The sequence below is a fragment of the Caloenas nicobarica genome, chromosome 1, assembly GCF_036013445.1.
Source record: "Caloenas nicobarica isolate bCalNic1 chromosome 1, bCalNic1.hap1, whole genome shotgun sequence".
Classification (NCBI taxonomy): domain Eukaryota; kingdom Metazoa; phylum Chordata; class Aves; order Columbiformes; family Columbidae; genus Caloenas; species Caloenas nicobarica.
The window spans coordinates 172,437,550-172,464,691 of record NC_088245.1 but is presented as its reverse complement, the minus strand read 5'-3'; the positions used below and the strand labels follow the sequence as shown (position 1 = coordinate 172,464,691).

Below are 27,142 nucleotides of genomic sequence, written 5' to 3'. Positions count from 1 at the left end.
TTCTTATAGGCAAGGGAAAAGTAACGGCAGAAATGGGTGAACATGAAAATTACGGATCCCACCCCCAAAGAAATTGGTGGTATTTTCTGTCCTGTTTTTTATAGTCTTCCATTTAAGGAAATTATTTATTTTATGAAAACGTGCATATTTTTTATTATGTTTGTATAATTGCTTTGCAGAGGAAACCTATTTTGCAAATTATTGTGGGAGTCATTTGACCATTCTATTTCTCTAGTTGTACTTAATGCATTGGTTGGCACACATTGCACAAAACGGTCATTGTTTACATTAAATTAATTTCAGTAGTTTTAACGAGAGTCCTTTAATGTGCATAAATGTAAATTGAGTAGTGAAACAGAATAAAGACATCTCTTTCTTACCTAGATTGTATTATTTTCTTTGTTATAATTTGCAGCATCTTTTGTCTGAGTGCTGCCTGTAACAGGTGTAGTCTGTATTGTTTGGGTGGGGTAGCCGGGGGGAACAGAGCAAGATCAGGCAGGGAGCCTGGCAAGTTAAAAAATGGTTCCAGTTACTCTATTATTTGATGCTGAATTAAAAGTGCAGTACCAGTTATAGATCCAGTACTCTGCACATCCTTCTTGAAGCTACGTTTTTATTTTTAATGTTTCTGAATAGGCCTTTTAGAGTAGTGGTGACAGGATTAAAACATCAATCAGTTAAACATGTTGTCTCCTTTTGCTCTAAGTATGTACTTGATAAATGTGATCCAATCATTCACAATGACAGCATACAGCAAGCTGAGTCAGTATTGCCAAGTGACAGTCATGTCCTGATCAACTGTGACCCAGTGATTACCCAAGGATGTAGCTTGACTGTAACAGTGCAATTCAAGGCAAAAAATGTTTGTGGTCTTTTTGAGAATTCTAACTCAGAATTCTAACTCCCCAGCTTCTTTGCAGCAAAACTTGTAGTTACTTGTGGATTTTTGTGTAATACATATAATTGATGGTTTCCATCCTTTTTTTAAAGCAGTTCATCAGAGGCTAAGCAGCAATTTTAAATTGCTTTAAGGCAGGCTAATGTACTTTTCTGGTATAGTTTCTTTAGCTGTGTGTATATATGCATGATATGCAGATAATCTGGTGTGAGAGAGAACTTTGCCAGAAGGAAGCATAAGTCTGTGGAATTTATTTCTCAAGAGTAAGTTCTGTTAGCACTTAAGACCAGTAACTAGCACAGTTACCTGAGGTGCTAAAGAGAATGGGCTGGTGAAGACTGAAAAGACTGACTTTTGTCAGGCTCTTGAATGGCCTTAAGGCTGTTTTAAAAAAAAATTTTACAACTCTTTCTTCACTTTGCAGAAACATTTATTTTCACCCACAAGACAAAACTGTAGACATAAACTGGGTTTTAAAACTATTGTTCTCTTGCTTACATATATTCATAAAAAGGGTTTTTTTTAAAAAAAAAGTCAGTGTTACAAATTATTAAAATGTGTATTTAAAAGTAAACAATCTGTTTCTAGCATTTTGCCCATAGGGAAAAACAGTAAATACAACTAACTCATCCATGACTTCCTGTAAACTTTAATATCCAGCTATTTTTGTAGCTTCTTTTTCTTTTTCTCCGGTTCATTCTTGCTGCTTATGTCTGTAGACAGATTTGCAGGCACATCATTTCCTAGTATCTACAGTAAGAAAAGAATTAGAAGTTAGTACACTTTTAACTCAATTTTAGTTTATACTATTCTGATAAAACTTTAGTTTACTTGTACAGGACTTTTACAAATACTGCGTCTCCGTCAGAAAATTCTGTTAGTGGTCATCTAAAGAAGGGTTTAGATGAAGTAAAACCTGGAAAAAGATGAAATACAAGCAGCAGCACCTCTTCTGAGTGCATGGTCAGCAGTTCCTTTTGCACCAGATTTTACCTGTCACATTCTCAGTTGTTTGCTGTGCCTTAACAAATGCTTATAAGGCAGGGGATACAAGTGAAAGGGGTCACAAGGGGTCTTAAACCTAACAATTTCCATTTTGCTTTTAAAACAGTCACCACTGCAGTGTTTTCTGAAGTGCTGCTCCTGTCAAGCTCAGGATACCGGGCAGCAAAAAGGCATTTAGCTTTGGTAGAAACTGGAAGAACTTTTGGGGGGGAAAAAAAAAAAAGGGAAAAGAGACTTGATTCCTGTTCCTTCTTTGCCTTATAAAGAAAAGCCTGCATACTTAGAGAGAATGACTGGTCCTTGAGGAAGACATCATCAAGAAGTGTGTTGTGCTTTCTTTATGGAAATGAGCAGCATCCAGAGTGAAGCAGGCTGATGAAACAGTTCATTTATGCAGGGTTCATAGAACAACTGGACCAAGACCAGACACACGTCTTGCTCCTCTACACTGGAGTCTATGGGCAAATGGTCATGTCTGATGAGAGGAGGTAACAGGCACCTCAGAAGCTTGATGCCAGGAAGCTGATGACTACAATTTTAATACCAGGTTATACATTATGTGAAAGTGACAACAGCATAGACTAGTGGAAGAATCATTTAACTGCATTAGCGTAACACAGGCACCTATACTGGAATACAACCCACTGCCATCAGCTGAAGGTTGGTTTTGGTCAGCTAATGATAGTGGCAGTAACTATGACATGCTGAGGAGTATCAGGGGCTGTGAGAACAAACAACATTGCTATGGTAGAAAAACCCCAAGCCTTAAAATGCATTACATAAGCAATAATAAGGAATTTAATGAAGATTTTACTAAAGGGGGTTGCAAAAAGGTAAAATGCTTTCAGTAGTGAGATGGAATTTAAGAGGAGTATTAGACTTAGAATAAAAATGTCATTTATCAACAGAATTTCAAGGAACAGTTAAAAACAGTAGAACAAGACTATCTACTGAACACAAAGATGTGTGTCTCTGGGTGAGACAGTACTCAAGTTGTAAATTGCTGGAAGCTTTGAATAGACAGAAGGGGAATGACCACTGTATGTGTATCTTACTCCTATACTCATTCCTCATCAGCAAGGAGGACTAGTACCTGATGTTTAGGGTGACAGTATTTTGGATTAACCAGTACAGCCATTCCTCTGTCAAGGGATAATCTAAAATTATGGTATTTGCTTCATTGTAGAGCAAGGACCTTCACAGAAATCAGTACAAGAAGCAGAAGGGAAGGAAAATAATATCAGCTGGCATTGGCCTTATTTTGTGTCTATTTTCAAGGAACAAAGTGTCATTGCAACAGGAGTGCTCCTGAGTTACGCCCACAACAGCAGCTCTGACAAAGTAGTTGGTGAGCACAAGCAGCAGGCAGCTCAGCATGTTAATGCACAGCAGGACGCAAGGCTTCTTTCTGCTACAGATTTCATTATCTTCTCTCCCTCTTTGAAATCATGAAGACTGCCTTCAACTTGAGTTAGTACGAAATATTTACATGTGTTGGGAAACAGATGATTTCTCAGAAAAAAGAAATAATGGTGTTTGACTGTATAAACAAGGATTTGTTTATTTTGGCTTTTCTTTTTCTGCCATCATTACGGATATCACTGCAACCATCTGTTTACCAAAAAAGTCACATGTAACATTGAAAGGACAGTCTTGTAATGGCAGGCAAAGTACTCAGCAGGCCTGAGGTGTGACACCATGTGGAAACCCCAGTGTTCCAGATGCACTAAGCAGCTAGAATTGAAAAGTCTTAAGACTAGAGACACAGTTATTATGTTATTACAGTTCTTACAACATCATTAAGAGAGAATATTTATATTGTGGAAGTGGTAAGAAAGGACTGCCATTTACAGGCAGCAATACAGCGTTTCCTTCTGAGCCACCCATTACAATTAGACCATCATTTACTGGAGCAAAAAGATCATCCCACCGAGTTTTGGCAGATTTTCAAAAGGGAGGTTTGATTACAGAACCGTGAAATTCAAAAGTCATTACCTTCAGCAGATCATCATCTTTCCCATCAGTGGAAATATCCCTAATGGGCCCAGAAGGGAATTTTAATTTAGAGCCCTTTATTCTTTTCAACAGTCAGTGAAAGCGGATCCATGTTTTAATGAGAATAGATATAAAGCAACAGCTACAATCTGCTGCTAAATTATTTTTTTCTTCCACGTTAAATTTCAATTTTACCATCTGCTGATTTTTTTAAAGATTACTGAAGAGTAATATGATTCTAAGAATCACAAATCTTGTGCCTTACCTTTGGTTCTACCAACACCATCCGAATTTTCTGATGTTGGATGTTGGAAGCATCTAACGTAACGTTCACTTTAACTTTATCAAATACACGTAATGTTGTGTCTTCCACAGTAAGTGATGGTACCTGGAAGTTCAAATTTTGTATAAATGATCACTGCTTACAATGTCTTATGTTTTTATACAAATAAGTATTTTTGCAGGAAATTATTAATGTTACGCATCAATAAAAACAAACACAAATTACTGTCCTGAATGTTCAGTGTCATAATATGTGGTATATACATTTTTGCGGTATTAGTAGTATCTATTACAGAAACCAATTCCTGTCAGAACTTGTTTATTTAGACTTAGAAAACCATAGTGGCACTACTACTATAGATCAATAAATCTGCATTTAGAAAAGCCTTTCTTACCCTTCTAAATCCAACCAGAATAGATTTTAGTCATTGTGCTCACTTACCATGTAAAAAAATACAGGTACTTAAGAACAAACCTTATGAAACATACCTCATTGTTGTAATCCAGTCTTGGTGTTGGTTTATCTTTTTCTTCAAAGAAGACTGTTCCTTCTAACCCGTACTTGGGAATCAGAACCACAACTGCATTTTTTCTTACAAATAATATGTATGCATCTTCATTCACTACTCCTTTGCTTTTGAAGAACAGCTGTAACAAAAGTAGAATACATGAATGAGAAAAAAGCCCACTAGAATAGCTACCATTCAAGTGGTAGATGCCTCATCTCCGGAGACATTCCAGGCCAGGCTGGACGGGGCTCTGAGCAACCTGATCTAGTTGAAGATGTCCCTGCTCATTGCAGAAGGATTGGACTAGATGACCTTTGAAGGTCCTTTCCAGCCCAAACTATTCTATGATTCTCTTTTGGATTACAAACACACTGGCTTAAAAAAAATAAAAACATTCAAATACAAATCTATACTTAGTGATAATTACATACCGTATTTTCACAGCCAATGAAAAAATTCTAGAAGCTGTTTATAACATTACTGTAGTATTAAGCATTCATCATATTTATAAAAAACACCAAGTAAAAAGAACCCTCGAGATGCCATTATTCCTCATTTTTCAGAACCAGCAATGCAATGTTGAAGCTTTTCCTCAAAGAGGCATCCCTTATTCTTAATCATTCCTGCAGACTTGATTTTGTGCTACAATGCAGCGTTCCCTCCCTCCTCACATCTCAGAACTACTCACCTGTGTATGGAATGCAACAGATGCTCTTTGTGCATATTGAGCCATTTTATGTCGGTAATTGAGATTTTTACACATATCTGCTAGTTTATGTTTATCTGTAAGTTCTGGGTAAGTACTGTCTGCTCCGATGGCCACTGCCAAAAGTCGATGTACTATAATGTCAGCATACCTGCAAAGATGAGATTAAATGATCAATGACATATCAAAACATAACTTTAAAAAAAGTTTGAGTATAATTTTGGTTTTAGAAAACTTATCAATCAAAAAGTTTTTTGTCTGCTGATAAACCCCTGTATTAATTCAAGATCACTCTCTTTTGATGACCAAAGGTACACTCTGCAGGGGCAGAATGAACTGTACTGTTTTTTAGAGAAATTATTTACTATGTTCTACCAATAGAGCCTGTATTGTTGAATGTTTAGAAAGAAGAAACAGAATTTTATTTTTGGCCTAAAGAATGATGTTTCACCATGGCAGCTTAAGCCGCTCCCTCTTCCCTTTCCCATGAACTAGACAAATTTGGTGTAGAATGGTATGTCAATGCCATTGATCTGCAAAGCATAATCATACTTGAACATATGTAACATTTATTAGAACTTTTTAACACACCTGTTAGCAATTAAAATTTACTATTAGGACTCCTAGAAGTTCCACGAATTATTCACACAAATGCATGGGAATTTTAATCTACCTGTAAGAGATTTCACTTGCAATGTTTCCAAGGAGCAAACATGACTACAATTATTTTCCTCGAAACTTAGACACTTCTTGGTTAAAAGAAAAAAACAACTAATTTTCCAAGATGTACGATTTCATTGCAGTGCAACAGCCACAATAGCAAGTTTCAAACTAGCAATGTTTTTAATACTTAAAATACAGTCTCCTCAAAATTTTAACACAGCTTCCACCTGAAAAATGACTGGCCAACCTCAGCCTCAGTCTCTGTTTGACTTATACAATGCTAACTGATCCCAAAATGCATTTCTATACTAGATATGCATTAGGAATGTATTTCTCTTATGAGTCTTTAAAAAATTTTCATCAGAGCTTAGCAGTCGTAGACAGTGCTTAGACGAAGGTGGATCACCATGTAAAACCACTACTGTCTTTTAGTGTTTTGTTTTAAATGGACAACACCAGAATTTAAAACAGAATTTCTCCACAAATATGTCATTTCTGGCTCTCTGAAACCTTCATAAAAGTACCTTCTAATGGGTGAGGTAAAGTGGGTATAAATAGGTGAGGCTAAACCATAGTGATGAAAGTCATTATCCATTCCAGAGCAGAAATAAACAGCTTGCATCATGCAGCGAGTGGCCATAATTCGCAACAGCGTATTGAGATAGGGGAACGCTGGAGATTCAGCTTTGTCTAATGATTCAGCTAAAGCCTTTGCTGAATCTGTCTTAATTTCCAAATTCTGCAGGGGAAAAAAAAATTTTAAATCACGTATTACTAGCAAACATCAACAGAGTATAAGTAGAAATCCATGCTGATTTTAGGAACTAGCACAGGTATCACACTTAATAACTTAATGGAATGCCACTAGTACAACAAACAACAAACAAAAACAACAAAACAAAGAAAAAAACCCAAAACCAAACAAAACCCCAAAAGTCCACCCATGCACAGATCCCTCCCTCATTATTACTAGTGATCTGTGCAAACAACGAAAAGCTAAGTCAGTAGCCTAGGAATTCAGAAGAGACATCCATTCAGAACTAAGAAACACTTTATGATAACATTAACGAGTTTTTTTATTTCCTTTGGTTTGATTTTTCCACCTCTTTATTGAATAAGTCAGAAGGAATAATTAAAAAAAAAAACAAACAAGAAAGAAGTATTTATGCTACACAAACATGCTCATCCAAGCACAATGTGTAGTCAGCCTTCTTGTATTTCCTCCACAAATTAAAACTTATATTTGGAAAAGTGATTTGTAAAATTAGTACTGTATAACATTAAGTTTCTTCCTTGTTTGCCAGTGTTCCCTGATAAAAATTCAGGTAGAGTGAAAATAAATAATGCATTTTTATTTTCCAGTTACACAAAGTAAATTTCATCACAAGATTAGTTGAATGTTCTTTCCTTCATGTACACCACTGACAACAAAGTATGCCTAGAAAATCTAAAAATCAAATTATGCTGTATCATGGTAAAATAATCAGATATTTACTTTAAAAGTGTAAGAAAAATATAGCATATAAATACCCAGTTGTGATGGTCCTGTCAGAGTAGTAAAAAGCCATTTTGGTTTATTAAAAGAATGTTTGTCTATGCACAGGAACTTAGGTTCTCAAATAAAACAGTACTTGAAAAATAATTTTCAGAGTACAAAATCAAATCATGATAATTATTTCACTTTTACAGCAGTGGAAAATGAAATGGTCTGGGTTTGGGCTCATCTATTAATCTTACACTGATAGAATTTGGGAGTTTCTTGCTTGCTTGTAGAAAATAAAAGGGGGAAGGGACGAGTTGAAGGGAAATGAAATATGAATGCATATCGCACTGTCTAGAAACTTGACTTTTAAAAGTTTAGCTCAAATAAAAGAACCTGATACTGGAAAGATAATTTTTCAGTTCAGACTTGTTAATTAGATCAGACTTGTTTCAGGCTAAATTAACCTCTAGTTGATCTAAGGAGAGGATGGAAACTACAAACACATAGGAACACATTTTCTTACTTCCTGACTTTAACAGAGACATGTTATTTGATGTGACTGACCAATTTTTAAGTACATCAATAATGTATGTGATCTGAAGCCAAAAACTAGCTCAAAAAAATCACACGTGGCTTGGAGAAGAGGAACATTCACAGCGCGCAAATGTTAAACTACAAAAGACTTAAAGAGTGATCTGCTTTCTTTACCTAAGAAAGGGATTTTAAAAAGCACAAGGTTCTTCCTGTCACCTGCAGGCACACATATCTTGCTACAAGTACCAACAATTTTGAAGTGTAGCTGTTTAGACTTTCGAAATACTGCTCTCCAAACCTTATTCTTGGTTAAGTGGCCAAACGAGAGAAAATACAGCATTTTATAATTAACTTAATTAGCATGGTACAAACTTGCCTGGGACTTTGCGGCCTTCACAAGGATGTCATAATTAGATGGGGGAGGAGCAGGATGCTTCCGGAGCAAGGCAAACTCTGGGAACTCATCGTAAATTTTTTGTGCTACAGAGACATTGGCAAGCAACATGAACTCTTCAACCATGGAATTTGTTTCTCTGTCAACATAAAATATTTTGTATTGTTAGAAAAGCATTAAATTATATATTTAGAGTGCCTAATGAAGAAACATTGCACCACCCTAATAACATGATGTAACATTAACTAATGGTTTTGAACATTTATACAATTAGGCAAACATTTTTAAGACTAAACCCAAATATTTACTAAGTTTCAAATACGGAATGAGAAGGAAAAAACCCCTATTCTAAAATAACAAATTGTATTAAAGAAAAGTGCTCCTAAAATGCCCTGAAAGACCAAAAAATAAGGCTCCTGGTTTCTAAGAGTACTGTTCAAATATTGTGTATTTGAAGTCTGAAAGCACTACGCTGCACATCATGAAGCTGCAACAGTATACATAACCGAGAGTAGATTTTAGAACAGAAACTAAATAGTAGGAAAGTAAATATCTAGCTTCAAAAATCAAATCAGTAGCTCTGTTTCTACAACCCCTTGGTAATACTGTCTGTATGACTTAACATATGTGCAATAACTGCTCTGTTGTTCTTAAGGTTTCAGTCATCTGGAACTCCAAGTTCTACTTTCTCTCCTTTGTTAACACCAGGAGAAGAACATCACAAAAAGGCCAGTGGGATGTAGAGAGCTTGGACTTTAGTGCCCCATTAAATCAGTAGTAAAGACTTAACGTTCATATATGAAGCATACAGTTCAAAACTTGCTTCATAAATAGTGCAGTAAAATAGAGAAATTATCTTTTTTAGGATCAGGTTGCCCAGAGTTGTGTATGCCCCATCCCTGGGAGTGTTCAAGCCCAGGTTGAGTGGAGCTTTGAGCAACCTGGTCTGGTACGAAGTGTCCCTGCCCATGGCAGGGGGGTTGGACTAGATGATTTTTAAGGTCCCTTCCAACCCAAACCATTCTGATTCCATGATTTTCCTGCGCTATTACTTTAACTTTGTAAACTGTTACGTAAATGTTGCTACTTAAACATGCTTTTAATTCCTTCCCTGCCCTAAATTAACTAATTGAGGAAAATAAAAGGCATACTTGAGCTCCTTAGTCTGGAGATCAATGGGATCATGAGTTTCACTGTCCATATGGAAACGAACTTCTGGTGAGGAAAGCAACAAGGCTCTGGAAGACAGCAACTGATATTAACAAATGACAGTAAAGCAGAAACAGAAGCTGAGTTACAAGCCTGTATGCAACATCCGGGTTTATCACCAAACTGTAATTGAAAATCAGCAAAACTTTTAAAAATTAGCAAAATTTAAAATAAGACTGTGAAATTAATGTTCAAATTAGCAGAAATTATTATGCTGACATGTATCAATGTTAGCTCCTAAAATTTCAAACGTTACTCGTCTGGTTGTGCTTTCATAATGACTACAAGAAATCCATATTGATTGATCTTGTGAAGGAAAAGTTAACATTTCGAGTTTATATTTTTGGGGAAATGAAGACAGTCATTTTTATGCAAATCAAAATGGCAAAACACTTCTCATTCAAAAGATTTTCACTGGAAAAATGACGAAGATGACCATCATACAGTTTGACTGCAAAAAACAGCCAGAAGAAAAAAATAAATAAAAAGGGGGGAAAAAAGGTAACAGGGACACTGCATGGTTTACCCATTATCAATTCTTCTCTTCTTCAGAATTTTTGCTAGTTTGTTTAGTCCACGTAGGCTGATAGTGATATCATCATTCATAGCTGCTGAATCAATTCTCATCTGTGCTTCCGCATATGTAAGAGAAGCCTCGAAGAGGTTAAAAAAAAAAAAAGAGATCACGATCATGACTCAATACTGAAAAGGAAAATATAGTTCTGTCTTTCTGATACCGCAGCTTCCTGTCAAAGTTGGTTCACAATAACACAAAGCTTTACATTCAACACCTAAATGCATGTCATTCTCAAAGAAAACCGAACAAAACAATACAGATCTGTGCAAGATACTAAGAAATACCAGGCATTTATAGTGTTTTTTGTGCTGATAATAAACGTGTTTTATACATTGGAGGTCTAATTTTCAGAAATATGTTAAACACCTACAAAGTCCAGTGAATTTAACTGAAAATTATGACTAGCTGGTGTATACCAACCATGTCCAATATATTTGTCAATACATTTATGCTTTTTAAATGAAATATAACAAAGTAACGACACAAAAAAAATTGCAGCCTTAGACGTTTAAAGGGGCAGTGCAGAATAAAACTTTATGTTTAGAATTTACACATCATTTTCTAATTCTAAGAAAATAGAAATCAATAAACAGAAAGAAGAAAACTTTATTATCAACTCTGTTGATCTTCTTTTTTGTATAAAAAGGTGACCAGCTTTTTTCAGAAGTATAACAACATGTTTGTGACTAACCTTGGAATTAATAATACTCTTCGTAAATCTGGTTTTTAGAATTTCAGCCTTATGGTTCATCTCCCATATACATGAAAATGCAAGCCTATGAGAGGGAGAAAGATGGGAAATCTGTTAAAATCCACATATAAAGAACATTTGGAGTTTAGTGTCAGGATCCAAGTATGAATCGTATACGTATACCTGTCCACATTAGATCTCAAAGAGCATAAATTGGAACTAAGTAGCTCTGGAACCATATCAATCCTCTGCAAAATAAAGAATATAAATAGTGAGTAATTATAACTACATATTTTAAATATACTAAAAGCTTGGAAATAATAATTACTTTATTTTTTTTGCTAAGAAAGCTCAGATTTCAGAAAGAAAAGTAAGCTACTTCAGAGGGAATTCACTCCCAGATTCACTTTAGTTATCAGGTTTTTAGTAAGTTATTCCCGAAAAGAAACTGTGGTCTGTGAGAAATAAGTTAAAATAAGTAGGACTAAGTGCACAGTTGTAATACGAACCATAGGAAACAATAAGAGATTTTGCTACCACAAGAAAAAACAATGGAAAAGGCAAAACAAGGCTAAATTTTGCAACTGCAGAGAGATATGAAAACAGTACTCCAGTTTCAGAACTACATGGTATTATCGCATCAACCAGGAGTTGAAACGGATATTCTCTAGATAGTGGATTAAAAAAAATAAGAAGAAAAAAAAAGTTCTCCCTTGCTGTGCAGGCTGAATGACAGAAAGCACCTTCATTTTGATAGTCTTAGACAAATTAAGTGCAGCCCAGAGTCTTTCTATATAGAAGACAATTACTTTTTCACACAGGTATACTGTTGTTCCTCGTTTTGCTGACTCCTCGTCCAAAGCATTTCCTGGGCGAATGAAATGACTGACATCTGCGATATGTACACCAACCTAAAAAACAAGCATCACATTGAAACTTTCTCAAGTTTTTATTTACAAACCAATTTACCTATTACCAGTTCCCTTCAGCAGCTCCTATATTCAATAGTAGAAGGAATAATTAATGCCTATCATACTGATATTAATAAAATGAGCAGTTGCAGGAATTATGCAAAATAAGGGCATGCATACATTTAGTTGAAAGTTATACGCATTATCAATGCAACTCTTCTTGCTGGGCAGCTCAAACAGTCTCTTTCATCTTCAAGGCTCACTGAAAATTTGGTTTTGCTTTTTTTGTTTGCTAGACCTTCTATTTTAGCACACTCTGCTATTACAATTACAAATTAATTTATAACAAAGAAAGCCTAACTAAATCAGATATAAGGGCATAGAGAGCTGGTGTTAAGTCTATAGCTTTTTAATACTTTTTTTTTTTTTTTAAATAAAATTCTCATGCCTTAGGCAGCACAGCAGTAGCTTCACTTTTTCTAGTGACTGCTCCTTATTCCAGCTGTAGATATCCACGTTTATACTAAACTGAAAGAGTAAACAAATTCTATTTTAATTTCCCATGCCAAATAAGCAGAAAGCAGGTGAATTTAGACAACATTAAATTCCCAGTTCTGACACTGATATAATGCAAAATCAACTCCCTTTCTTTATTACTCTCTCACAGTTGTACAAAAAACATTGATTTGTTTTACAACAGATTTGTAGCTTTGCTCATGTCATTTACTACTACCAGTACCACACTGTTTGTAAAATAAAGGAAGAGGTAAATAAAGAAATGACTGACTTGATTAAAAAACAAAAGAAACAATACCTCTATATTTCCATTTTCTACTTCTCTACAATGTAATGCATCATCAATATCTGTACAGCCAGGAGGATCAACACTACAAACACACAGATGCCTTAGGTCCTCCCTATATTTCATATCCTGAAATTAAAACAAAAACAAACAAAGAAGTTGTTTTCAAGAACACCTTCCATATCAAAGTAAAAACAATCATTTAAGAAAGGCACTTTGCCTAAGACCTTCCAAAGCAACTAAATATTTTCAGAGAGCTGCTTTTTTTGTCTTACATCAAGATTTGCAGTAATATTGCAGTAATAAGATAAAAGCAGACACGCAGTGATAGAATAAGATGGAAGATTATCGATTACTGAGAATTTTTCTGTTTTACAGCAAAAAGAAAGAGAAATAGAATAAACCCACAATCTCAGAATTAGCAGGACCAGGAATCAAGATATTTTAAGCGAAATTTTGACAGATGTCCAGCTGGACAAATTGTTTAGGATATGACTGCTCTCAATTAACTTTAGCTTTCTAAGGTTTAGATATCTAGACAGTTGAAAGGAACTGCACAGTTCAGAGGTATTTACCTTTGTAACATGGCTACAAAAAGATCTCAGATAGGTATCTTAGACTAGACAAATGACTTTTAGACAGCTAATTTACACAAAGATCCCTCCTTCAGCTTCCATGTTCAAAAGAAATAGGAGTCAGTAATAAATTATAATAAAAGTAGCCCCGCACAAAGAAATTAAAATACAAAAAACTCACAAACAAAAACACTCAGCCCGGCCCAACACAAAACAAAAAATATTAACCCAGCCCAAGATAAAAACATATCATGCTGACATTTTCCCACACGTTCTAAAGCAACCACTTCTCCTATTTAAGTTACTGAGGAGAACCTGAAGTTCACTAACAGCATTTAAAACATCTGCAAACACCAGTTTCTCTAACTACTTTACTGGATTATAGTGGGATATATGAAAGTCTCCTCAAATTATTTTAGCAATGACATAGGCTGCCACATTTAGTCACAAAGCTGTTTAGCAAGATAAGAAACTCTAAGACATGATCTTACAATTATTTGAACTGTAGTCTCCTTTGAGAAAAATCCTTCTTATATATTCTTAATGAAACCTGTAATATGATCTTTATCTTAAAATTTCTATCCCTAAGAAACACAGTTTTAGTCAAAACCTAAAAACTTGCAGAGGCCTTGTTTCCATAGGAAATCCAGCTGAAAGTCTACCCTAAGACAAAATGGGTTTGGACAACATTTTGCCTCTTTTTTGGTTCACTGGGATATCCAAGAATGTCACAGTTTGATGTGAAGGAGAAGGCAGAGTAATGACTACAACAAAATAAAAAATTATTACCTGTTCTGTAATGCTCCATGGCATTTTTGGTAAGAAACTAAGGACACTCTGGGAGAAAGGCTGATGAGGGACATCATGTTCAAGCAAAAGAACTTCTGTCTCAGTCTCTTTGTCTCCAGCACTTCCCAAGTTCTTTACAAAATGACCCTGAGAAACAATATACATACACTGAAATACATACACACACACATCAAGCATTGTTTCCTCAAAAATAAGTATTTGAGACCATTACCTCATAGGTTATTACTTTATTAAACTACACAGAAGGAGTAATCTCCTTCACTTAACTTTCTCATCTTTAGGAGAGCAATTTAATTTCAAACATTTAATTGATTAAGTCTGAACTTTGTACTTCCCCCTCTTTTCCCAGAATGGCACTAAATTTGCCATATTTAAGACTGTAAAAATTGTAAACATAGCAGTTCATTTTTACGGGAAAGAAAACACATTGCTGCATAAGCAGCAAAACTAATAACGTCTAATTTCTCTATGGGTTTGTGTTGCACCCCATACCCCACTTCCTAACACCAATTAACTTTACTGCCTTTCTCATGTCTCTCATTCTCCCCAGTAATGCTGTCTTTATCTTAACACTCCTTCCATATATTCCAAATTCCTTTCATTTCTCTTAACATGGGTGAGACAGCTGTACTCTCATTCATTACAAGCTACGCATTCCTACACAAGCCAACAGCAGCCTCTTTAAAACTCAGTTAGTGGTCAACACAAATTGAAGCTACTGTCCTCAATTCCTCTTATATCCTTCTGTTTATTTACCAAGAACTTTTAAGAACTTAATTACCTGTAACTCTGCCCCACTGGCAATTTGACTGAATTTGTCCAATGTGTTTGAAACTACTTGCCAGGATGGTGATCAGTGTGTGGATGAGCAAAACCACCGCAAAAGGTTCACAGCTCTAGGAACCTGGACTAAAACAAGGCAGTCCCTACTTAGTCTGAAGTACCTTAGCTAGCACATGTATATTCACCGCAGAACCTGTGGACCAAGCTTTTTAAATATAACCCATATCCGTTTCTTTGGGGTAAGAGGAACTAAATCATTTAAGCACTTCCTAAATTTGAACCATGAAAGAAAAGCACTCGAAGAACTTAAAATTCATGTCAACGCTTTTTCAAGTTACTCAGCGTTGCAGGTAATAATACACATCTTACCTAATAAACACATAAAAATCAGACAGATAGAAGTTCAGAAGAGAACACTTAAACTTACATTAGGATACCTGGAATTCCTGGGCCAACCGTCAATAGCAACAATTATTCTTTGTCCTTCTAGTGTATCTGCTTGTCTTGTTTCTATTCGAATGCGAGGAATTCTGCGATCAGCTGGTGTAAACAAATGGCGCCTTGCCTATTAACAGCCAGAAAAAGGAAGAAATAATTTCTAAGTAAAGGAAAAAAGAAAATATGCACTTAGAATAACTTGATTATTTCCTCACCTCTTTGATCTGTGATTTGGAAAGCATGCCACAAAACGGTCGCCAGTTTCGTTTTATAATGCCCACTACTCTTCCTGTAGGTCTCAGCATGTCCTTGCTAACAGAAGTCTTCAGCTGGTGGAAAACATAGAGGTTAAAACCACAAAAATGTTTTGAGCTCACATTAACGTGTCTGACTACCGTATGTATCTCAAACCTCGGTGGTAACAACCTATGTGTCACTACAGGGCTGTAAATTCTATCATGACTTCATAAAGAGAACGATGTCTCCCTGTGCTTTGAATGAGTTTTAAGATTTTTAGTGTGCAACATGACTACTTTGCTAGCTTTGTTTTCTAAATGGACATTGTTTCAGAGAAACAAAGAACAGCAGAAAAAGACTCTGAAGAGACATTACCTTGTCCCACTGTCTCTGCTTACTCCACAACTATCTCCATTTTCTTTTCCAAGCTATTATAATTTTAGAAGCCCTTTTATGTTGCTTGAAAATTCTCCATTAATTGTAAACACAGTTATTAAAAATCATTCCCATGGAATTCAATGGGAAGATCACGTGTCTCAAGAAATGCTATTATGTGTTGGACAGAGCATACATGGGTGCACACTGCATGCACATTAAGCAGAATGCAAGATGCTTTAGAATATTTTACAACTGTTTCCAAATGTATGCATTGCCTATAAAAGCTGACTGTCACTGTGATACAACATCTGCTCCTATTCTAACAAATCCTAATCTGCACATCAATATATGGCTTTGTGTTATTACCCGACTACCACTCAATAACTTTTAGATTTATTAACAAAGCTAATATGGGAATTTCTGATTAGGATTAATTTACAATTTTTTAAAGTATCCATTTTATACGTATTCATATATTTAATGCAACTTTAGGACTACAATTAAGTTTTATAATTTCCATATTCACAATAGCCTTTATGAGTCAGTATAAAAAACATGTATAAATCTAAAGCCTAACAACACTGGCAGGTTATTGCAGATTTCATCTTTCTCTTAACATGAGTTAAGTAAAAAATAACTTATTTCATACAATGTTTTCTTTCTCCTCTTCATTTTCAATGTCATCTTCATTCTGGCCATCATCCTGTAAGACCACCGAGGATGGTGCCACCCATTCATCTTTTGCCAACAACTCCACAGCTACAATATCTTCATGAACTGCTCGGTTTAAATGTTTCAGTCCCTGTATAATTATCTGGATTTTTTAGAAAACGAAAAATGAAAATGCAAACATTCATGATAGCAACAGAAGACTCAAATCAAAGCAGTATAATAGAAGAGTATCCATGTATAAGAGGCTCTGCACTCTAAAGAACATTTTATGGAATGTTTGTGAGGCATTTTCTTCCTCTGCCGAGGTTTCTTCCAGTACTGATGATATTACTTCAGGATTCCAATTGCCTCTATAAAAATAAGATGCTTTCCACAGACCTTTTTTTTTTAAATATCGGACAATCCTTCTATTTTTGCGGACTAGAGGAGTCCACAGACTACTGGGAGATAGGAATAAAAGATACTGAGAGCTAGAGAAGCACCTCCAGCTGCCACCACAAATAGGGAACAAGGAGGCAACTGCTGCTCCTTGGAAACAGCGTCTGTACAACTGCACCAACAGCAAATCCAGCAGGCACAGCTTGGTTAACTGCTCAGAGGGGAACAGCCACTCTACTCATCACCAGGGAAAATAAAGCAAGAGAGCCCCACAAGGGCTCACCACAGTTTTGCTAAAAATCCTCCCACAAACTTGTTTCTCTGTCTTTCATCGTATATTTCAAACTAATTTTTTTTAAAAAAAGGAAAAAGTGTTATATTTGAGTCAATTGAAAAACTATTAACAACTGGGATTCAGCTTTATTTTATCAATTACTTTATCGAAGCACAAATTATCATTTTAAACACGTTATTCTCTTTTCAGAAAGAGCATAGTCAACATTTCAGTAGTCTATATCCATATAAATAAACAAACAAAAGCAAAGCAAAAAAGTCAGAAAAACATGGAAGAGGAAAAAATAGTATAATGCTCCCTTTTAACAACATATATCACCATGAAAGAACTACATTTTAAGTCATTACTGAGGCTAATTAAAGTTCACAGCATGAAGTCAAAATGAAAAACTCACCTCTCTGTTTTCTTCAGCATCTCCATGAACCCAAACGGTAGCTTCAAGGTAATTATCTCTGCTTGCCCTGTAAGTTCCTTGGACGTAAATACCAGATTTTATTCCTTGCTGCAGTTTGCTAAGAGGAATATGTTCTGGAAAAATTATTTTTCCACTTTCTATTTCTTTCTTTAATTAGGAAAAAAAAGAAAAAAATAAAGGACATTTTCAGTCTTTTGTATTCATAACTATTCCACAAAAGCAAGGTCAGGAACATGACACTGAAGCCAGCAAACTCTTAAAATTTAACTAGGTATGAATATGCACATAATAATGAAAAACTACTATTAAGAAGTATTTTTCTAATGAAGCATAAAAAGTGTGTAGAACACAGAAACATGACAATTCTAGGAATGCCTATTTTTCTTTTCCTGTTTGCCTGCAGTTACTCAAAAGGTACTGCGCAAGTGACATACAATTTTACATTGATTTGGATATACTGACTACGCATACACTTAGTGAATAAAATATTTGCAAAGTACTACATAGTAAAGAGTACAGCACATAGTGTAAGCATATACCGTAAGATATATGGAACATTATGAAAACACATTACTGTCCCTGAACTTTGGAGCAGTTAGTTAACATGGAATGAACTACAGCTAACTACTGAAAAGATCAGCTGACCCCTCCACTTTCTTCCCATGCTCGCATGTCCCACTCCATTCTGTTAGAATAAGCTGATGAAATCAACCTTTCCATTTTTTGGTGGTGTTATTTTTCAGCTATATCAAACTTATATGAAAATTTAAGTCTGGTTACTGACAAACTTAAAGCACAAGGAAATAGAAGAGGATGTAGCTCATCTTTGAGCTGCAGCCTGCACTTATGTCAACTCAACTGACCACAAAAATCAGAACTTTTGATAGAAAACACTTTCAATCAATAATAAGTTAACAAAAACTTTCAAATAATAGACAGAAAACAAAGATCTAAATGGTCTGCAATACATACTTTCATAGTTTTCATTTTGTTTCCTTTATTTCTAATATTTATACACTTTCTTCAACCAAGTGTTATTACTTTTATCTTCATATCAGTTACCTATAAATATCAGGTTCCTATAAATAACTAGATACCTACTAATTGGCATATAAGCAGCAGTAAAAAACAGCTGCAATATTTCTTGTCAAAAAGTTATATTGCCAAAATGGCGTAAAGTCCAGAGTCCTCATATTCTAAACTGATACTAATAGCCTGACATATGTTGTCCAATAATATACTGCAAACCATTTGTGATTTATTTTATAAAAAGAAAATAAAAACATACCCCTTCATCAGATACACAAGCAAGACGATCTACAAGATCAGGATTAGCTACCAAGCTTTTTATGTACTCCTCACCTACAAAAGCACATACATAAATATTTATGCAAGAGATGCAAAGGATTTAGGTATGAAAACATACTGAGATTGTTTATCTGAGCAACAAGTTAAACATATATACCACTTCACTTACATGTATAAGCAGTTATTCCTTCCTCTAGAGCTTTCTCTTTATTAGCTCTGTCATTTGTTAAAAAGATAACTTGAATCTTCTCCTCATCCTCTATTTTCTTCAAGTGTTCATTGTACCATTTTACTGCTACCCGAATGGCTCTGTCATTGCGGTCATTGGAAGATTCTCCTTGCTCTTGCTCTATGTATGTTTCTCTACATAAATTTCAAGGGAGGGGGGGAAACAAAACACAGCAAATCCCAATATCTATCCATACTTAAATCTTTTTTCAGAAAAACAAGATCAAGACTGTGAGGTCAAAAGAATCATTGCTGTACCAATTTTTATAATGTGTAACACTCTGTAGGCCACTGAAGGGTCAGGAGACAGAAGGGTAAAGAAACATAGGAAGGAAGCACTAATTTCTAACACAGCTTTCCCACTGACATTTGAAGAGGACTACATTCAAGATGCTAGCACTATGGAATCAAGATTCCTAGAACTACAATACTGCAGTATTGGAAACTACTTGTGAGCAAAAAAAAAAAAAAAAAAAAAGGCAAATTAATTGCATCTTCATTTCTTAAAACTTTCTGTTTTACATAGCTGCCTAACAGATTTTTTAATTCTGCTACAGACTTAGCTGGCAATATTAATAAAGCACTGGAATATGCTTAAAAGAGACACTAAAATGGAAAAGCATTATTCCATTCCTCAAGTTAACAGTCTTGTCTGTAAACGTTACTCAATATTCTAATCACATTTTCATAATATATATGCTCCTGGAACATGCAACTATTTCCCAATAGGATCCCTTAGAAGAATACAGTCCTATGCACCCCAGTCTATCTTTTTTTTCCTAGTTCACATGTTCCAGTCTGTTTCCATGTCTTTTATTAGAAATCAGTACAATTTTGTTACACCATATTGCACACCTTACCTATGATGTTCATTGGTGAAAGAATAGAAATGTTTTTCAGGGTTTTGAATCACGTCCCTAATTCGCTTGTATACTGGTGCACTGCGATTCCTGACTTCTTGTAAGACTGTCTGTAGCACAATGACATTCTTAATAACAGGATCTTCGAGTATATCAATCTGAGGAACAAAATGGAAATTAATCGAAATTGTTGTTTAATTCTATCCAATAACAGGACTTCAAATGTTTGTTTGGTTAATATGTAATGAGTTGCACTACTGCCTTTTTCTCTCACCATTGGGAAACTGAACAGTATATTAAGCTGCTTCCCCCTGCTTGTGGGCAAAAAGTTCAAATAGGATTTTCTAGCCTGTGACCTGAATTTTGCTGAAATCAAGATAAGGACTTCTTGTGACTTCCACCAAATACACTAGTGTACACTAGAAATTTTGTTTACATAAGATGTGTTCTTGTAAATTTTAGTCTTTATAAACAAAATACATCTACACACAATTTGGCAGTAATCCAACATAATTTAAAGGCTGCCTGGCGTATGTCTTTGAGGGCAATGCAAACCATAAAATAGCATCTGATCACTGTTACACAGCTAATACAGACATGCCTGTGGATGTGTAAGCTTAAATTCTCCAAAAATAACCCCACTCTTGCACTGCAATTTTAATTTCCACAGATTCAAATCAATTGGAATTCTGTTAACTGCTCTTCACCTTTTCAAAGACTTTTTTTTTTTTAGGAAATTTGTTAAGAATTTTTCAACACTTTTCTATGTCAACTCCTAACAGCTGTGGTGTGCAAGAGAGAAAAATGTACAACAAAAATCTATGCTCCTGTCAGAAGAAAAAGGTAAGCTTAATTTTCTAAGCTTGTGGCAAGGAACTGGGCAAGCCCATCTCCAAAACGAGATAGCAATAAGGCTCTAGAGGGCATGGCTAAAAGAATTAAAAGCAATGCCAGACCAAGGTTCTCAGCACTTGATGTTCAGATGACCTAAAAGATTTCGAGCTATGTTCATAGGGCAAGAAATCCAATATTATTCTATGCACAAGCTGAATTATCAGGCCAAGTCTTACTGTTGCAATCCTGCTCCAGTTGCTAGGCAAAACCCCTTCCTACTGTTAACAAGACTTCCTAATTCCCCCCTGCTCCGCTTCACAGCAGTGTACCCTGACATACAACCTGAGTGGTCTATAGTATGTGTATATGAACTTTGCCAACAGACACCAAGAAGTCCATGGGTAACAGGCTGAAAACATTCTTTGACTTGCTGCTTTGGGAAGAAAATCATTACTTACAACTTTTGGGATGAGTACCTACTAAAACTTGTGAGTGTTGTGCCCCTCTCCTGAGTAATTAATGTTAGGATTCATTAATTACTTCCAGTCTCCAATATCTGCACAGAGCTATTCTACTTCCCACAGATGTGTTCAAAAGCAATCAAAAAAAAAAAAAAAGTCAAACATCAAGCTTGGGAATTCACTGCCTCTCAGCCTGGAGCTCTACTGTCTGCACTGCTCAGACTCAAGCCTTCGCACAACTAGTGATGGGCTGCAAAGTAAAATTCATCCCATGCTACCAGAATTGTACAGGGGATGATTTTGAGCCCTTCACTCATTACCTGTAAACAACATCACAGTTTAAAGAACCTGAACCTACAACAGGAAATTGAGGTTGGCAGGAAAATTCAGTGACTACCTGGAGATCCCAATCACTGCTTCAAGGTCTATTCACTCTCCTTGTGTGACCTTCTATACTCATATCCGGCCACGACAAACAAACACAAAAACCCTACTATTTCTTTATTTCTATTGTTCAGGCAGCAAAATATATAACCCAAATATAGCCTAAAACCAGGCAAACCTTGGTGATCACAGAATGTTAGGGATTGGAAGGGACCTCAAAAGATCATCTAGTCCAATCCCCCTGCCAGAGCAGGAACACCCAGATGAGGTTTCACAGGAAGGCGTCCAGGCGGGTTTTGAATGTCTCCAGAGAAGGAGACTCCACAATCTCCCTGGGCAGCCTGTTCCAGTGCTCTGTCATCCTCACTGAGAAGAAGTTTCTTCTCAAATTTAAGTGGAACCTCCTGTGTTCCAGTTTGCACCCATTGCCCCTTGTCTTACCATCGGTTGTCCCCGAGAAGAACCTGGCTCCATCCTCATGACACTCACACTCTACATATTTATAAACATTAATGAGGTCACCCCTCAGTCTCCTCTTCTCCAAGCTAAAGAGACCCAGCTGAAGGCCTCCTCAATAGCTGGCAGGGAAAGAAAAGACAACCTAGGCAGGGATCAGGCAGACATAAGCAACACCGGGAAGACAGCACACTGCTAAACCCGCCCCGTCCAGGAGCGACGCCTAAACCCCACGCCTAACGGCAGCAGGGCGCATCCCACCCACACGGATTCAATCAAGGCTGAAGCGGGGCTCAGGGCTCCGCAGGGGGCACGGCCGGCCCCAGAGGCGCGTGTCTCCGCCGAAGCGGCGGCCGCTCACCTGGTGCAGGAGCAGGTTGGTGTCGGGCAGGAGGTAGTGCGGGCCGGGGCAGAGGCTGCTGGCGGCGCCGCTGGGCCGGGCCTCCAGGCCGAGCCCGGGCCCGGCGGGGCGGGGGGGGCAGCGGCCGCAGCCGGCGGCGCCGCACGGGATGTCCTCGCGCAGGTAGTGCTCGCGCACCACCTTCACCACCGCGCCCGCCCGCGTGCGCTTCAGGAACATCCGCGAGGTCAGCATGGCGCGCGCCGCGCCTGCCGCCGCCGCCCCGCCGCCTTCCCGGCATGCACCGCGGGAAGAGACGGAGGAGGCGGAGACTGGACGGGGCCGCTGACGCCTGGCCCATGGTGCCGCGCGGCGGAGCGCGGGAAGCGGCGCGCGGCGGCGGCGGAGGCCCTCCCCGGTCGCCGTGGTGACGGCGCCGCGCGGCCTCCGCCTCGGCGCCCTGAGGCGAGCGGAAGGGCGCGCGTGCGCCAGCGGGGCGGCGGCCGCCGGGTGAGGTGAGGCATGAGCGGCTGGCGGGGCCGGGGCCGCGGTACGTGGCGCTGCCCGGGCTCCTTCCTCCCCGCCCGGCGTGCGCGGGGATCGGCGGGCCGGGCTCCGCTCCCCCCCTCCCCTGTCCCGGCGCTGTGTGCCGTTACCGGTTGGGCAGCTGCTCGCTGCGTTCCGCAGAGCTGGGCGTCCGGCGGATGCAGCAGCATCGCCGCCGCCGAGCTGCCCGGCGGCGCTGCCCTGTGGAGGCGGCTGCGGCCCGGGAGGATCACAGAATCACAGAATGTTAGGGATTGGAGAGGACCTCAAAAGATCATCTGGTCCAATCCCCCCACCGGAGCAGGAACACCCAGATGAGGTTACACAGGAAGGCGTCCAGGCGGGTTTTGAATGTCTCCAGAGGAGACTCCACAACCTCCCTGGGCAGCCTGTTCCAGTGCTCTGGCACCCTCACTGTGAAGAAGTTTCTTCTCATATTTAAGTGGAGCCTCCTGTGTTCCACTTTGTACCCATTGCCCCTTGTCCCCTTCGGGCCCCGCACCCTCCCGCAGTAGGGCAGCCCGGCTTGGCGCTGGCCTGGGCTCCGGGTGCAGCATCTCCTCTCCCTGCAGGGCTTTGAACAGCGAACGTCTGTGCATCTCTTAAGTAAAAGCTCTGATCTGTACCAAGTGGCTGTAAAAGTATGCGTGACTATTAAGTAAGTTAGCCTGGTAAGAGCAAAGGAGCTACTTCTTCAGAGGAGACAAAGGTGGACATCAAACTGTTCCTTTACTGTCTATCTAGTGTTGTTATGCCCTTTATTGGATGTTCTCCTGCACTGTATGCCTCATGGGTCTCATAAGTTCTTGGTGCATGCTCTTCTGACAATGCGAATGGCAGGTGCACATCTTTATTTATAAGAGCTATAACATCTTACTAGTAAGCTTGACTCGCATCACTGTCTAGCATATTGCAGTCAAAACCCTTGTTACTTATTTAAAAATAGAGTCCTTAGGCAACCGCCCTCTTCTGAGCTTCTTGAAATGTTTTTCTTGGGTAAGCAAAAACATATAACCACATGATGCTGAGAAGTATTGATTAGTGGTTTTGTTTAACTGGTTAGTTTTTTGTAATGACATAATGCCTTTCATTTAATTGTTTTGATTTTTGCAGTTGATTCTTCCGTGGGCTTGTCTTGAAGTACAACTCTGAAAAGCTTTACAAATAGTGAAACAAAATGTCACAGAAAAGCTCTAAGGAAATCAGGAAAGTAAACATTTCTAGCTCCTTGGAGTCTGAAGATATTAGCTTAGAAACCACAATACCAACCGATGATGTTTCGTCCTCTGAAGAAAGAGAAGGTACTGTTAAAATCACTAAGCAGCTGATCGAGCGGAAGGAGTTGCTCCATAATCTTCAGCTGCTTAAAATAGAATTGTCTCAGAAAAACTTGATGATTGACAACTTGAAAGTAGAATATTTAACCAAGGTAAGAAATGTTGCTTCTTCTGTTGTATAATCTTTTCTTGTTTCTCGTGCTTTTAGAGTATGGTAGCAGCTTCCATTCTGAAAAGAATTCCTGTGAATTACATACTGGAAGCCTACTTGGCTGCCTTTTATTAAATGAGAAAAGGAGGAAACAAAGATGTGTAAAACATAGCTGATTTGTCCAACGTATTATAAATGGATAAGGGAGATTGAATTTGTTTTTCCTTTTCCAAAAACAAAGGGAAAAGACTTGTATTCTTTCAGAAATGATGAATAATTTTGTCACTGATGTAAGCAACTTAAATAGAGCTTTTAACCTGAACTTGCGGAACACTAGAAAGTCATCTGTATGCTACTCAATGACCTATTAATGAAGATGTGTCTAGACTATACCAATATACTGATACTATGTTTTGTTTGCACAGTTTCCACTAAGATATGAAATTAAGAAAGGTGTAAAAGCTTTGCCACATTTGTGTGCTGTCCACATTTACAACCTACTGTATGCTAACTGTGGCTTTCATTGGCTTGCTGTTCTCAGTTTAAGCCTAGTTTGAAATCAGCTGAACAAGTAGCTATTTGGCTGAAAAAGATGAATTGTAGAACTAAGTCTTTTTTATTTCTACTTCATCAGAGCAAAATCTATGTTGTATTTTATGAAGCCTTAGCATAGAGTTCTTGTTAGACTATTGTTATTGTACTTCTCAGTGCATTGGGCTCTCCACTTTTTTCTTTCAAGTTGTTCTTAGTGTCAAACATATTTTTAAAATTACTAAGGTAACTTCTTTTCTTCATTTTATGTTTGTAATTGTGTTTAGATTGAAGAGCTAGAAGAGAAGCTTAATGATGCAATCCATCAAAAGCAGCTGTTGTCTTTACGACTGGATAGTCAGCTGGCATTACAGCAGGAAGATGCTAGGTATGATGGAAATAAAACAACTTAATCTTTAATAACTTTATTAATATGAATTCAGATTAATGGGTAGTTAATGGAAAGTGATGATTATGAATTACAGGAGTAGGATTTCTTTTGCAGATTATATTAGTATTTCCATCTTAAAAATGGAATTTATTCAATTTATGTATAAATAAATCTGAAGTAAGCTCTCATTTGCGGAAGTTTGTGGTTTAGGTTTTATTGTTACCTGGATTCAAAATTTAATAGGAACTTGGAGTTCTTAAAACCAGTAAAGAACAAAAGGAGTAGGTAGAGGAGGCAGACTTTCCATCAACTTAAAGGACATTTTTAATAACCCTGCAGCCTGGGTGACTTGGGAAAGGTAAGGGGATAATGCTTAGCACCTCCATTTAGGATTGCTTATTGGTCAGAAATGCTTTCAATTAGAATCACAGAATGTCCTGAGTTGGAAGGGACCCACAAGGATCATCGAGTCCAACTCCTGTCCCTGCATATGACAACCCCACATTTCACACCATGTGTCTGAGGGCCTTGTCCAGTCTCTTCTTGAACACTGTCAGGCTTGGGGCCGTGACATCTCTCTGGGGAGCCTGTTCCAGTGCTCCACCACCCCCTGGGTGAAGAACGTTTTCCTAATGTCCAACCTAAACCTCTCCTGGCACATTTTCGTGCCATTCCCTCGGGTTCTGTCATTGGTTGCCAGAGAGATCAGCGCCTGCCCTTCCTCCTCCCCTTATGAGGAAGGTCTAGACCATGACAAGGTCTCCCCTCAGTCTCCTCCAGGCTGAACAAACCAAGTGACTTTAGCCGCTCCTCATAATGATGCAGAAACTTACTTTTTTCCTGGCTTTTCTGAAACACTTTGAATTAACCTATAGCTGAAAACAGACTGGCTAGCAGGCTTCTCCAAATTACTTACAATTACTTACAATTAAATGTTTTAATACCTGTAGTAAGGCTGTAAAGGAAGAGCATTACTTAATATTCTCATGTTATGGTAGAATATGCACCTGCTTACAGGATGTGACTAATTCAGTCATCATCTGTAGTCAGCCTGGAACAGATTTAGGGACATGAAGACAGACCTGAGATTAATTACAGAAAAATCTTTCAACCAAGAGCAGGAAAATGTCTCTCATTCTATATGCTTATTTGCACCAGGGTACACTATTTTTATGTTGGCCATACTTAAGTTATCTGAGGAGTGCTCAGAAAAAAAAAAGTACTGATGTGCAAAATGTTATTAGTGGGCATAAAAAGACTGAACTACTTTCTCCAGTCTTTTCATTATTTTTCTTGTCTGTCACCCTCCCTTTTCATCCCCATTTAACAGGCTTGTACACTATGTGCATATGTACAGACTATGTCCTTGTGTGGCTGCTTTGCTGACCTGGGATTTTCTTTTGTGTTTTTGCAACAAGACGGGCAGACATTGCCTTGTGGTACTAGCAGAGCTACTATTTGTAATATTGCTTTTTAAATAATTTAGAAATTATTGAATTTTGAAGAAAGACTTAAATTGAACATGTTTTCAAGAGTTACATCTAGAACCTCCAAAGAAGTAGGTCGGTCACATTTGATGTAAATAAAATACATAAAATAATAAAATAACATAAAGCACTTTGAAACATCTGTAGGTGATGTGCATTTTATCTCACCTTATAGTACCTTGTCACTGGTGATAATAGTAATGATAATGTTTTAAGTCCGGAAGTAAGCTTGCTTGTTTAAGTGT

At 37.7% G+C, this 27,142-nt stretch overlaps 2 protein-coding genes across 2 annotated transcripts in view; one reads left to right on the top strand and one right to left on the bottom strand.

The window, feature by feature from the left end:
* Positions 1-1,326: 1,326 nt before the first annotated feature.
* DIS3 (DIS3 homolog, exosome endoribonuclease and 3'-5' exoribonuclease) lies at positions 1,327-22,804 on the bottom strand. Its single transcript, XM_065643138.1, has 21 exons — positions 22,536-22,804; positions 20,040-20,197; positions 19,121-19,314; positions 18,932-19,005; positions 17,623-17,790; positions 16,533-16,697; positions 15,484-15,597; positions 15,258-15,395; positions 14,027-14,173; positions 12,675-12,791; positions 11,759-11,860; positions 11,133-11,197; positions 10,950-11,034; positions 10,208-10,335; positions 9,624-9,710; positions 8,455-8,611; positions 6,586-6,800; positions 5,381-5,549; positions 4,673-4,831; positions 4,167-4,289; positions 1,327-1,651 (listed from the first exon to the last, which is right to left on the bottom strand). Exons 1-21 carry the CDS (start codon positions 22,767-22,769, stop codon positions 1,562-1,564), a joined length of 2,889 nt encoding a protein of 962 aa, XP_065499210.1. The 5' UTR covers positions 22,770-22,804; the 3' UTR covers positions 1,327-1,561.
* Positions 22,805-22,888: 84 nt separating this feature from the next.
* Positions 22,889-27,142, top strand: part of PIBF1 (progesterone immunomodulatory binding factor 1) — a 117,553-nt gene continuing 113,299 nt past the window's right edge. Inside the window, exons 1-3 of the mRNA XM_065643125.1 lie at positions 22,889-23,029; positions 24,174-24,489; positions 25,307-25,407. Coding sequence (XP_065499197.1) covers positions 24,238-24,489; positions 25,307-25,407 — 353 coding nt within the window. The 5' untranslated portion in view covers positions 22,889-23,029; positions 24,174-24,237. The remainder of the gene's footprint in view (positions 23,030-24,173; positions 24,490-25,306; positions 25,408-27,142) is intronic.

Bases quoted from the DNA above. Each gene is read 5' to 3' on its own strand.
- DIS3 (XM_065643138.1), bottom strand. From the start codon at position 22,769: ATGCTGACCTCGCGGATGTTCCTGAAGCGCACGCGGGCGGGCGCGGTG. The intron at 16,698-17,622 runs GTGAGTTTTTCA...TAAAAAATCCAG, and splicing joins ATGCTGAAGAAAACAGAGAG to ATAATTATACAGGGACTGAA. The intron at 1,652-4,166 runs GTAAGGCACAAG...TTCTTACTGTAG, and splicing joins TGGTGTTGGTAGAACCAAAG to ATACTAGGAAATGATGTGCC.